Source organism: Oryctolagus cuniculus, chromosome 8 (assembly GCF_051225735.1).
Source record: "Oryctolagus cuniculus isolate XC-2025 breed Fujian yellow rabbit chromosome 8, ASM5122573v1, whole genome shotgun sequence".
NCBI classification, from domain to species: domain Eukaryota; kingdom Metazoa; phylum Chordata; class Mammalia; order Lagomorpha; family Leporidae; genus Oryctolagus; species Oryctolagus cuniculus.
Genome location: NC_142874.1, coordinates 107762902 through 107776459, shown reverse-complemented (window position 1 = coordinate 107776459; position 13558 = coordinate 107762902). Strand labels below are relative to the sequence as shown.

General features: G+C 41.3%; 1 protein-coding gene and 1 pseudogene across 1 annotated transcript in view; both read right to left on the bottom strand.

Annotated features, from left to right (window-relative positions):
* SPARCL1 (SPARC like 1) overlaps positions 1-13558 on the bottom strand; it is a 45537-nt gene that overhangs the window by 10402 nt on the left and 21577 nt on the right. Inside the window, exons 2-7 of the mRNA XM_002717029.6 lie at positions 10009-10073; positions 6268-6417; positions 4509-5489; positions 3364-3436; positions 2245-2363; positions 1682-1802 (exon numbers count right to left, since the gene is read on the bottom strand). Of these exons, the coding sequence (XP_002717075.3) occupies positions 1682-1802; positions 2245-2363; positions 3364-3436; positions 4509-5489; positions 6268-6417; positions 10009-10062 (1498 nt within the window). The 5' untranslated portion in view covers positions 10063-10073. The remainder of the gene's footprint in view (positions 1-1681; positions 1803-2244; positions 2364-3363; positions 3437-4508; positions 5490-6267; positions 6418-10008; positions 10074-13558) is intronic.
* LOC149125110 (U2 spliceosomal RNA) lies at positions 6036-6187 on the bottom strand (annotated as a pseudogene).

Sequence of the window (13558 nt, the reverse complement as noted above, 5' to 3'; positions counted from 1 at the left end):
GCTCCAGTCATGAGTTTCCAAGGCTATGGAAGCCCTCTGAGTTCTCCGATTCTTATCTTGTTTAGACAAGCTCATAGTCAAAGTGGAGGTTCTCTCCTCCCTTCAGAGAAAGGTACCTCCTTCTTTGATGGCCTGTTCTTTCCACTGGGATCTCACTCGCAGAGATCTTTTGCCAGAGTGTCTTGGCTTTCCATGCCTGAAATACTCTCATGAGCTTTTCAGCCAGCTCCGAATGCCTTTAGGGCTGATTCTGAGGCCAGAGTGCTATTTAGGACATCTGCCATTCTATGAGTCTGCTGAGATTCTCACTTCCCATGTTGGATCACTCTCCCCTTTATTTACTCCATCAGTTAGCGTTAGCAGGTACTAGACTTGTCTATGTGCTCCCTTTGACTCCCAGTCCCTTCACCATGACCAACTGTGAACTGAAACTGATCACCTGGAACAGTGAGATGGCATTGGTACATGCCACCTCGATGGGATTGAATTGGAATCCCCATCAGGGTGTTTTCAATTGATGTGCATCTAGAGCCAAGAACCAGTGCTGTAGAGCCAAAGTTGGAATTTAGAGGTGGTGGGTACAAGAGCTATTTATTTTAGGGCACGAGAGGAAAAGGTAGAGGTAAGTCTATCACTATGGTGACAAATAATGCTAAAACTCAGTGGCTTAATGAAATGAAAGTTGATTTCTCCATCTTGCTCCACGGCTCATTGCAGTCTCCTCTGGGGTTCAGGATGATGGAGAACCAACACCTTTGAACGCTACCACATTCACATAGAGCTTCAGGGTTTGTGGTGACAAGAAAAGTGGGCATGGAAAACCATACACTAGCTCTCAAGTGCTTTTGCCTAGAATGCACATGGATGATTTCTGCTCACATTTCACTGGATAAAGCAAGTCAGATGACCACAGTGAACATCAAAGGGGCTGGCACATTTAATCCTCTCATGTCCAGGAGGAGACAGGAACTGGAGATACTCGCAAGCACTGCTAGTATGGAGAATTACTTAGTGGTAAAGAGAGCCAAACACAATTGGAAGTATCCTGGGGAACGAAGACAACTTAAAAATAAAATTTCTGGAAGAATAAGTTGTCGTGCAATTTCTTGATAAAGGCTTGACTTAGATTGGGAAGAGGGGAAATAATTTAGCAAAAATACCAATGATTCATCTCTATTAAGTGGATAATGTTGCCATAGAGGTTGTGAACCCTGGAAGCATATTAGAATTGCCTAGGTTATTAAAAAACAAATAGAAAACCCCAATGGCAGTGTTCCAGCCCACTCCAATTAAATCTGAATTGCCTAGGTTAGGAACCAGGAATTGCTCTTCTTATTTTTTAAGTTTCCCCAGTTGATTTTAGTGTGCAGCCTTGATTTAGATTTTCTGTTTGTGTATATGAAGGTACTTTAACAGACTTCTGGAAAAATTGAATTAAGATAAGTTTAATTTGGTGCAAAACTATTTTGAAGTCCATGCATAGTGTTTTTCATAATACTCATCTTCCACAACATTTTAAAGACCCTTAATATACATGGATTTCTAATTTTTTTGCACTGATAAGCATCTTTTAATTCCATTTTCCATAAACTTTTAAGTCCCTTTTTATATAGTTTGGGGTACATTTGGATTCACCTAAAGCTTTCAGAAACTATGGTTGTCAGGAGTGATGAGATCTTACATTTGCAGGCTCCAAAGTAATCCAGCTGCAGCTGGTGTCCCTTTTTGGTTCCCTCCAGTTTGCATTTCGTGGCAAACAGGTAACAGGAGCTAGTGTAAGTCTGATTGTCAGTGCCACAAACCTAGGAAAGATCAGCAATAGGAAAAGCTGTTACAAGTGCTTCTTGCAAAACACTCTGATCCTTAAAGCTCCTAGGCTATCTGATCATGGTGTTGTGCCATGATCAGATAGGTGAGACCATCAATATCGCGATTTTTCCATTTGGCACCAAAACTATCAATGAATATACCAATGGTGATGACAGTTTAGCTCTAGATAAGCTCAGTAGATGAAAACTGCAGATGTTCCAAGACTAGAATGAGTTGTAAAATGAATTCTTCAGTTCAAATGCTATTACCATTTTTATGATACAGTTTAAATTCTTCGATTTTGCTGACATTTTTCCTGTTCATTATCACATCAAATGTTAGTTGATAACCTGTGCATCTTCAAGTTGCAAACTATTTTCATTCAAATCTCTGACCTTTGCATACATCTTCAAGACCATTTTGTAGAATACTTACTTGGTCAAGGAGTTTTGCTGGAGGACAGGTCATTGGATCTTGACAAACACAGTGGGGTTTTCCCTGGTGGTCAGCCTTACAGATATGCCCTCGTTTACACTGGAAGTTCACACATGAATCTAACAGAAAAATTTGGACAGGAAACATGGAAAAAGCAAAATTGAGATTATAAGCACAGATCTACTCATTCAGTTAGCTTTGTTCTCATGAGTGAGGGAGAAAAATTTTTTAAATTTAAAAAGATTTATTTACGAGAGAGAGAGAGTTCATTCTTCCACCCACTGCTCATCCCTCAAATGTCTGCAATGACCAGGATTGGACCAGGCCAAAGTCAGAGGTCAGGAACTCCATCCAGGTCCCCCACATGGGTAGCAGGGGCCCAGGTGCTTGGGCCATCTGCTGCTGCTTTCATAGGCACATTAGCAGGGAGCTGGCTTGGAAGCAGAGCAATTAGGACTTGAATTAGTGCTTGGGTATGGATACCAGCATTGTAAGCAGTAACTCCACCTGCTGCACCACAATGCTGGCCCCCAAATTTGAAACCACTGAGATTTGAAAATTTGAAAGTCAGAAAACAGTAGAAACCACTTTGATGGACGTGGAACTTTCTGACATTAGATTATTTTATATTGCGGTCTATGCTTCCTCTTGTTGTAGTTTGGAAATGTAAAACGAACCAACAACTCGTCTTGGCCTGTCTGAGATGGTCATAGTCTAAAGTGTCTCCTGTGATGTTATGTGAGTTGGTCAGAAGGTAAATAAGCAATGTTGAAATTCAAAATATTTGTGACTGGGGTAGGAATTAGGCCCTTAAGTACTGGATCACAATTCACTAGTAAGTTGAAGATTGGAGAATAAATAAGGTAGGACAAATTCTCAGAAGCAGAAGGATTTAGGGAAAGAGACCTACCTTTGCACTAACATCTCAACAGGTCTACCAATTTGTAAACACACTTACTTATAGCTGTATATCACGTATATACCAGAAAATACCAACTATGTATAAGAGTATCTCTTTTTGGAGGGGGAGAAAGCCTGTGTTATATTCTTAAAGGGAGGAAGGATGAGACCCAGGGGTAGGTTCCTCCTCTTCCTTGACATAGTCACAAACAAACTCACCAACACTGTGGACTCTCACGTTGCCTTCGCTTGAAGTTTCATCTTCATTTGATGAGCTTTCTGCCTTCTTAGCCTTTGAAATAATGAGAGCAGAAGTTAAACTATCAAGAAGGAGTCATTAGTTAATTTATGTTCCCATTCTGCATGTTTTCTGAGTTTTCATGCCCAAATCATTTTAGATCTCAAAAAAGGAAACCCCTGCAAAGGCAGAGGCAGACAGTAACCCTTGAAGAGTTAGACCATTTCTGCCCAACTGGATTCAGTATTTTATCTCAGGGGATTACTCACCAAGAGTTGGAATCTCCCTACTGGATTTGGGAAAACACTAGAAATATAGTATTATCTTGCCATTCTGCAGTTAAGATGAGGTTACACCAGGAATCTCCATTAAGTTGTTGGTAATGCTTTCTCACCAGGTTTTCTAAGTGTAAGAAAACTCCTACTTTAGAATGACAGCAGAACATTCAGTAATTGAGGTTACTAATGGCCTTCTCCACTCCAAGTTGTGTCAATTCCTATTTGTGGGTTTTGCATGAAAGCTCTAAATTATTTTACAACTAAATTGTACTAGTCTTCCTCGCTGATGCCACTCCCACTGGTTTCCAGATTCTTATTATGGTATGGTTGCATAATAAAGTAGTTCCTTAACCATAATAACTAGTTCGACAAACATTGCTGGATTTCTTGTTGTATCAGACATTTTGTCACATCTTGTTGATTCAACTTGAATACACCAAGACACCTGCTTTTGAGGAACTAGAGTACCAGCTGGAATTCTATTTGGCATGCTCAAAGGACACATTGGAAGTGCTGGAGAATTAATACCCTCGCCTAGCAATTGCCAGCTAAAATAAATGCCCTAGCCACCACCCTACTCCCTGCCCCAGATAGAACAATTCTGAGAATTTCTTCCCTGTATCACTTTTCCACTTTCCTCTATGTTTGGTCCCTACACTTCTTAAACAAATGACATTCCAATCCAGGGTCTGCTTCAAGGAGAAAATAGGGGACAGAAAAATGAGTAATAGTTAAATATTTCAGTAATTTACTGAAAGAAATGAGAGGACCAGGAGAGCACAGAGAAAGGTTGTGGCTATTTGCTGATAATGCTAATTTTTGTTGGACAAGCTCCACGGTAATCTCACCCCTTGATAGTCTCCAGGTTCACTGGTATCTACACTCTCATTCTCATGTGATCTTTCTCTTTCTTCATCATGTTTGATGTGATAGGAATTGGACTGAGCTCTTTCACTCTCCAAAAAGGCCTGGCTTGGGATAAAGTAGTCATCTCTTGCACCATGCTTGGGATGATTGCTATCCTCATCCTCATCAGCCCCATGATTTCTGGGCATGATGTTAGTATCATCCGTAGGCTCCATGTGCAAAGCCTCAGCAACAGTCTTTCTGCCAATTCCTTTTTGATTTCTGATAGCTTCAAGACCAGTTTTTCCTTCTTGGTTCAGCCATGTAGTATCTTGGATGTGCTTATTGATGTTTGATGCATTTTCCTCTTCCCTTTCTGCATTGGAGGTGATATCTTCATGTTCTTGGTTTCCCTGCTCAAATACATCCTTCTGCATCTTGCTTACTTGAGTTGGTTGACTGGACTCTTCCAGAATATCATCAGATTGGGCATTGTCTTCCTCCTGCTTGCGGGCAGAATGCTCCATGGAAAGTTCTGTGTCCTCTTCTTGGTTATCATTTGGACGACCGACTTCTCCTGGTTCTTTTTCCTCTTCTCCATTGGGAATATTTGAATCATCTTCTTGGCTTCTTTGATCACTTAGTTCTGGGGTGTGTGTACTGCTCCTGTTCAGCTGATGACCGGACTCATTTATAGGTAGTTCTTGGTTTTCCTCTCCCTTTGTGATGGTTTCTTGTTGGTTAGAATTCTCAGAGGGACTAACAGAAGAAACAGGGAAATCAGTGTTCTCTGGGAGAATCTTCTTTTGCGGTTCACTCGTGTCTTCTTTTGAGTCTAGTGTGCCTTCAGTTGGGGTAGACTCCAAATTCACACCTAAGTCACTAGGGCTGTCCTCTTGATTCTTCAGTCCCAGCTCTTGGCTGTAGCTCTTGTCCTGTTCTGCTGCCTGTTCATGGCTTTTTAATGTAGAAGACTTTTCATCCTTCAAAGAAGAAAGTATTATTGGAACAAATGATAATATAGTCATATTTATAATTCTTAAGCTAACATGTACTATTCATTATTCTTTTACTTTGCATATCATCATATAAAAAATTTACAATGTTCTTTATGTTCTGTAGGCACAGGTTTAACCTGAATTTGACATTTTAAAAATAAAACTGTTATGGCCGGGGCTCACTAGGCTAATCCTCCACCTGCGGTGCCTGAACTCCGGGTTCTAGTCCCGGTTGGGGTGCCGGATTCTATCCCGGTAGCTCCTCTTCCAGTCCAGCTCTCTGCTGTGGCCCAGGAAGGCAGTGGAGGATGGTCCAAGTCCTTGAGCCCTGCACCAGCATGGGAGACCAGGAGGAAGCACCTGGCTCCTGGCTTTGGATTGGCATAGCGCACCTGCCGTAGCGGCCATTTGGGGGGTAAACCAACGGAAGGAAGACCTTTCTCTCTGTCTCTCTCTCACTGTCTAACTTTCCCTGTCAAAAACAAAACAAAACAAAACAAAACAAAACAAAACAAAACAAAAACAACAACTGTTACATAGCACCTTAGCTCAAGGAATAAAACTGACTCTCATAATTCTTTTCGAGACTGCAGGCAGTTGATGTGACCATCATGGTTAAATAAATTAAACTGAGACATGACTACTTCTTACACTTGATCTTAGCCAAAAGGCCGAGAAGCAAAGAGACATGAACACTTTTATTGACCATGCTTTAGACTGAGACCTTTGAAGAATTAGAAAATTATATTCATGTTATTTTTACCTTATAGTTGGGTTGGTCTTCTATGGATACCACTGTTTCCTTTTCATTTTCTTCATCTTCAACCCCTAAAAAGGGGATTTCTGTATTTTCAGGTGTTACCAATATTTCAGCAGTTGGTTGGGAATGATCAGATAAAAACCTTGCACTTGTCTGAAAAAATTAAAAACTAGTTTGTATTATTCATATCTAGGTGCTAATTTTTAAAATTCCTAGTTACTCTTATCACCATTATTTACCAACAATGTACTTAATAATAACAATAATATCAATAAACTTCATTCATAACATTGATTAAAAGATATTCTTTAGAATTCTTGATGATACAGGGAAATACCCAGAATCTAATGTTAAATGAATGCATAATACCAATTATATATAAGAAAAGGTTATATCTACAGAAAACAGTTAAAAATTCAATCAAAAATGATTCCCATATAGGTGATTTTTGAGTTTTGGAATTATTTGCTGTATTTTTCAAGCTTTTTTTTTTTTTTTTTGGAAGGCGGAGTTAGACAGGACAGTGAGAGAGAGAGACAGAGAGAAAGGTCTTTCATTGGTTCACCACCCAAATGGCCGCTACAGTCGGCATGCTACGCCAATCCAAAGCCAGGAGCCAGGTGCTTCCTCCTGGTCTCCCAGTTGGGTGCAGGGGCCCAAGCACTTGGGCCATCCTCCACTGCCTTCCTGGGCCACAGCAGAGAGCTGGACTGGAAGAGGAGCTACCGGGATAGAATCCGGCACCCTAGCTGGGACTAGAACCCAGAGTTCTGGCACCGCAGGTGGAGGATTAGCATAGTGAGCCACGAGCCGGCCAAGTATTTTTCAAACTTTTAAGAAGCATTCATATGTAATATTTTGAAAAATGTTTTCAGCAGAAAGTTGAAGTCAAATAAAGTAAATCATAGGATACAGTGGATATTTTCTTAATTTTACATTTAAATTCACTGGTCATTAACAGGAAAGGTTATAAACCTTTTTATTCAATGTTTATTTACTTTCTTAATCCTCTGATGTCTACCAGGAAATCTAATAAAAACCAATTTAGTTTAGAATTAATTCAAAGATGGCGTCAGGCAGGGCACTGAGCCCAGAAGTGAATGGCAGTTATGTACTGTTTCAACCAGAGGGAGGGCTGTGCCTATTTTTAGCAAGATTGGAGACATCAATGAAGAGCTGAGCAGTGATGTATGATGGGGAAGTAGAACAACTGGACTTGGAAGTTGAATGGCTGGACTTGAGACAGAGCTAGATGGCTCTGTCTATTTCTAGCAAGACTGGAGAGTTCCACAAACTAGGCAGTGATCCATGATGCACAAGTAAACAACTGCACTTGGAGGGAAGAGGCCTCCCTTTGCATCTTCACTCTGCTATTTACTTTCCATCGGTAGTTCAACAAGTCTTTTCATTTCTGACCTGCCATCTCCAAAGTGTGAGCTGAAATATCAACTTACAAAGTTTCTTTGGTAAATTGTAAGGAGTTGTCAAAGTTAAAAATACTACATTAATACTAGTTGTAATGTCATACAGTGGGAACAGTTGTAACTACCCAATAACTGAGGCAGGTGTGCACCAGGGACCTTTATTATACAGGAACTGTGGACACTCAAATGGCAGACATATCCAGGAGTAAGGATAAAGCTTGGATTCTGTTTTGATTGGCTCACTTTTACTCCACTAGCAAGTCCTGGAGTGCTGATTATATAATATACAGAAAGCCATGACATGCAGGATTGATTTGGGAGTTGGTTTTCACTTTTGCTTCTTAATGTTTTCTTCAGTTATGAGGAATAATAACATTCAGAAGAGTTTCCGAAGTTGTAAAGGAAAAGGAGATAGAATGATGGTCACTTGGGTGTGTTGCAACAGTGGCTCCACAGGGAGATTTAGACTTACTCTCTTCCTCATCTGCTCCTTCTGGCCCACCTCAAACAGGAGGAAGTGCACAAAAGACATGGCAGCTTATCTGTTTCAGAAATATTTTGTAACTAAAATTCTGTTTTATCATTATGCCCACGTCTAGATTTATTTAACATACCCCTCTGGAAATATGTTTGGAATCTCCTGCCCACACAGATTCTATTTCTGGAGAATTCAGCTAGCAAGAAAAATGATACAAGACTTTTAATATGTCAACATTATGAGAAAATATTTAGGTTTTTAGCTTTGGGCTGGGTCTGCATGTAACACATTTCCCTAGAAAGGAAGCATCTGGAATGTGTCTATATGCAGGCATGCCATTCAAACATTTGGTTCAAAGACACTTTTGATGTCTAGTTACACAGCAGTAACCATTGGAAATGTAAAACACATTTTCAAGAGAAAACAGTGGTTCCAAGGGAGCTCCTTTCTGTGTTGGATGATAATTTGTCCCACTTTTGTAATTTTAGAGTACAATGTATAATTTCAGCTGGAGTGATTCCATACTACTTAAGAATGCTTCTTAGCAGTGGTCATAATCTTGGTTTTTTTATTTTTTATTTTTAATTTTTTGACAGGCAGAGTGGACAGTGAGAGAGAGAGACAGAGATAAAGGTCTTCCTTTTGCCGTTGGTTCACCCCCCAATGGCCGCCATGGCTGGCGTGCTGCGGCCGGCGCAGCACGCCAGGAGCCAGGTGCTTCCTCCTGGTGTCCCATGTGGATACAGGGCCCAAGCACTTGGGCCATCCTCCACTGGCACTCCCTGGCCACAGCAGAGAGCTGGCCTGGAAGAGGGGCAACTGGGACAGAATCCGGCGCCCCGACTGGGACTAGAACCCCGTGTGCCGGCGCCGCAAGGCGGAGGATTAGCCTAGTGAGCCGCGGCGCCGGCCATAAGCTCGGTTTTTTAAGAACTGTTTGCTCTGGGTGCTGTGCAGCTTGCTTTTGCTGACACATCCCTCAACAGTTATCCAACAAAAGGACAGACCTAAAGTGGAAAGGATGTAAGGGACAGCAGAGAAATTGCTCTGTCCATTTAAGGAGGTGGACTCCCCCCATTTGGTAAAAAAGAAGTGGCACAAATCCTATGGTTTAATTAAAGATGATAGGGATCATTTGTGGAATATCCTTGATGATCATCCAAGCCACAGTTCTTTTCTATTCTATTCGTCCTCCCTCCCTCCCTCCCTCCCTCCCTTCCTTCCTTGTTCTTGACTTGCAAGTAGTTTTGAGGCTGACATGGTCTCAGATCATCTGATTTGTGTATCACAGCTTTACTGCCATGTAGTTGCTGGGGCCAGTATATCAGACCATGAAGAAGAAAATGTTTTTGTCCTGTCTGCTTGCAGCATGCTGAGTTACAATCCAGTTTATGATCACCATATCATTTCTTGCCCCTAAACTGTAGGCTCCTGTTTTTATGACAGATTCTCTGAATTTCTCAGCCAGCATGTATTTGATTTTGAAGAAAATGCTGGAGAATGTGGGTATGCACTCCAATTTAAATTCTTAGAATTCTCATATCAATGTGGTAGGCTCCAATAGGAGAATTTATTTTTTCCTGTCCCTTTGGTATACTCTGTGGCCAATACACTTATGGCCAGCACTTCCAACAGCATATTTGTTCCAGCTTGTAGTACCTGGTAGTTGTGAAAAAAAAATTTTAAGTACCTTATCTTGATTTTTCTAGTCATCTATTCACTGCTTGGGCAATAAAAAAATACAACTAATAAAAAAGAGAATATATTGTATAAGAACATTTTCTTTTAAATAGAGGATTTATTGATTATTAAAGATGTTAAAAGAGAAGAAAGGTAAGTTACCGGGATGGCAGCTGCACTTCCCAAGAAGTACAGGAGAAAAAGCACAGTCTTCATACTTCCTAGACCTGTGAACCAAGAAGATAAGTGTCAGCGATCAGTAAAATTTCCTCAGGAAAGATTAAAAGACAATCTTAGCAAACCCTGGGCTCCGATATAGATATCATCTTTTATATTTTAAAGTGATTATTGATTTTATGTATAAAGACAGACCAATGACCGTTGTTAACCCAGTTGTGTCATTGTGAAAATTGCTCCTTGGTTTACTCCTTGATTTTTCTTACAATGAATGGGCAAGTTGGTTGCTCTTTCTTAGCACAGTTTTCTCAAGTGAAGAGCATGGCCCACATGGTCCCCTAGCCCTAATATTCTATGAGACTAAACTGCAAATAATTCCATAAATCTCAAATTGCTGCTCTTATTTTTCCTTTATTAAACTAAAACACACTAGGCTGGCGCTGTGGTTCAGTAGGCTAATCCTCCACCTGCGGTGCCGGCACACCAGGTTCTAGTCGCGATCGGGGCGCCGGATTCTGTCCCGGTTGCCCCTCTTCCAGGCCAGCTCTCTGCTGTGGTCTGGGAGTGCAGTGGAGGATGGCCCAAGTGCTTGGGCCCTGCACCCCATGGGAGACCAGGAGAAGCACCTGGCTCCTGGCTTAGGATCAGTGTGATGTGCTGGCCACCGCAGCGTGCCGGCCGCGGTGGCCATTGGAGGGTGAACCCAATGGCAAAAGGAAGACCTTTCTGTCTCTCTCTCTCTCTCTCACTGTCCACTCTGCCTGTCAAAAAATAAAAAAATAAAATAAAAAAAACACACTAAAAACACATTCTATGATTTTACTGTAGCAACATAAAATGTTTTATATAGAGTATTTAATGCTTGGAGTAAATATGTGGTATCTATTTCCTACCTCTCTAGTATGAATGATAATTTAAAATATTTTATTTTCTTAGTGAATAATTGTAACGAATCATTGAAAAAATAGTTTCCTTCCTACATATTCCAAAAGTTTAACATTGTTTATTTATTACATAAATAATTATTAAATTTGTGGAACTATAGTGACATATTTTAGATCAGTACATTGCTACTATTTTTGGAAACTATAGAAATACAAAATAATATGAGGAGTCTTCCAAGTATCTGAACTTCCAGAGAAGTTCAGTTGTGATTTTTTTAAATAAAGATTTACTTATCTGAAAGGCAGTGACAGAGAAGAACACACACACACACACACACACACACAGAGATTTTTCATCTTCATTCCCCAGATGGCTGCAACAGCCAGGTCTGGTCAGAATATCATCTGGGTCTCCCATGTGGTTGGTAGGGGCCCAGGCAGTTGGGCCATCCTCTACCACTCTCCCGGCTGAATTAGTGGGGAACTGGATCTGAAGTGGAAGAGCTTGGACTTAAACCCATGCTCTAATATGGGACGCTGGCATTGCTGGTGGCGTCTTAATCTGGTATGCCTTACTTCCAGCCCCTTAGCTGTGATTCTTGAATAAACAACTTAAAATGTCAGGAAATAGTGTAATTTAAGTTTTGAGATGAAGTCAGAATCATTTTCCAGTGGCACATTTAAAATCCATTTTAGCCTCACAGTTACCAAAGCCTCCTTTAACCCTAGGAACTTTCCCTCATTCATCACAAATAATGGTGGAGCTAGACCAAGAGAATATTATCACCTATTCTTACAAACAGAGAGCAAGAATCATCATAAGATGTAGTAAAAATCATCAGAAATGTTGTGGGTCATAAGACATTTCATTTTGAGTTTTTGTAGTGATAAGAACTGCAAATTAGATCTGAGACAATATTTCCTTTGTAATGTGAACATGGGACTTCACCAGTTCTTTCACTTTCTTAAATCTAAATGTAGCTTAAGGAATTGAGAAGAAACTTGTGTCTAGTTGACCAGTGCATGCATCATTCATTCACCCTTTTATTCTTTTACTGAATGCTTATATGCCCCACCTAAGCACAGGGATACACAGGTTCTGTCTTGAGAGTTAAAAAGGATGAAGTCACATGAATCAATGGTTTTACTATAATATGGTGACTGTATACATAATACAATGGAAAGAGAGATAAGAAGCATTTAAAATGAGATAATACTAGCATTTACTGAGTCCTACAAAACTTGAGTTCTAAGCAACTGCTCTTAGTGTTTCGCACAGAATCTGTAATCTCCCCAGCCCTCCTAGGAAGCAAGCCCTTCACTGTCATCGTTTCAGTAGTCAGGAGTCTCAGGCACTGCAGTCAAATAACTTGTTCAAGGTCACAGAACTAAGAAGTGGCAGAGCAGATATTTGATATCTGGTTTCAGGCTTATGTCTTTTTTTTTATTTTAAAATTTTTTTTGACAGGCAGAGTTAGACAGTGAGAGAGAGAGAGAGACAGGTCTTCCTTTTTCCATTGGTTCACCCCCCAAAATGGCCGCCATGGCTGGCGCGCTGTGAAGGTGCGCTGCGCTGATCCAAAGTCAGGAGCCAGGTGCTTCTCCTGGTCTCCCATGCGGGTGCAGGGCCCAAGTACTTGGGCCATCCTCCACTGCCTTCCTGGGCCACAGCAGAGAGCTGGGCTGGAAGAGGGGCAACCAGGACAGAATCCGGCGCCCCAACCAGGACTAGAACCCTGGGGTGCAGGCAGAGGATTAGCCAAGTGAGCCACGGCGCCTGCAAGGCCTATGTTCTTAACTTTTATGGTAACACTGGTCTTGGACGTAGAAAATCTCTAGAGAAGGCAATTCTAGATCTGAGATTTGAAGACTAATAAGTTGTAGTCAGCCTGTAATTCAGAGGTGGAAGTGGCCTGGGTGAAGGCCCAGAGGCATTTTACAATGTATGCTTGAATTGTGAGGGTGCTGATGGAGAAGTAGAGGAGATGAGGCTCAAAAACAAGGCAGCTGTCCAGATGATGAAAACCTCAGTGCATCAAACTAGGGATTTTAAATTCTGGCTGAAAAGTTATGGGAACCCAATGAAGTGTTAAATATCCCAGAAGGGCAAATCAAACAAGACCAGGAAACTATCCGTTGCCTTTTGAAATACAGAGGTTATTAGAGAGCACGGGGAGAGCAGTTTTGCTGCAACAGTGTTAGCGGAGGCCATTCTGCAGTGGCTGGAGGGTGATTAAGCAGTGACCAGGTGAGGACAGTGAGTACAGAGCACTCTTTAAAGACTAAGATGGTAACTAAAGGAAAATATTCAGCTGGGAAACTTTCATTTGTATTTAACCATGATCATCCGAGTGTTTTCTTTTTTAAAACAACATTGCTTCATTCAAAAGTCAGGCTCCCTCTCCCTCTCCCTCTCCCTCTCCCTCTCCCTCTCCCTCTCCCTCTCCCTCTCCCTCTCCCTCTCCCTCTCCCTCTCCCTCTCTCTCTCTCACACACACACACACACACACACACACTATATCCACTGGTTCACTGCCCAATTTCCCACACAGCTGGACTGGGGCCAGGCTAGGAACTCGATCTAGATCTCCCATATGGGTTGCAGGGTCCCGAGCACTTGGACTATCATCTACATTCCCAGGTCATTAGGT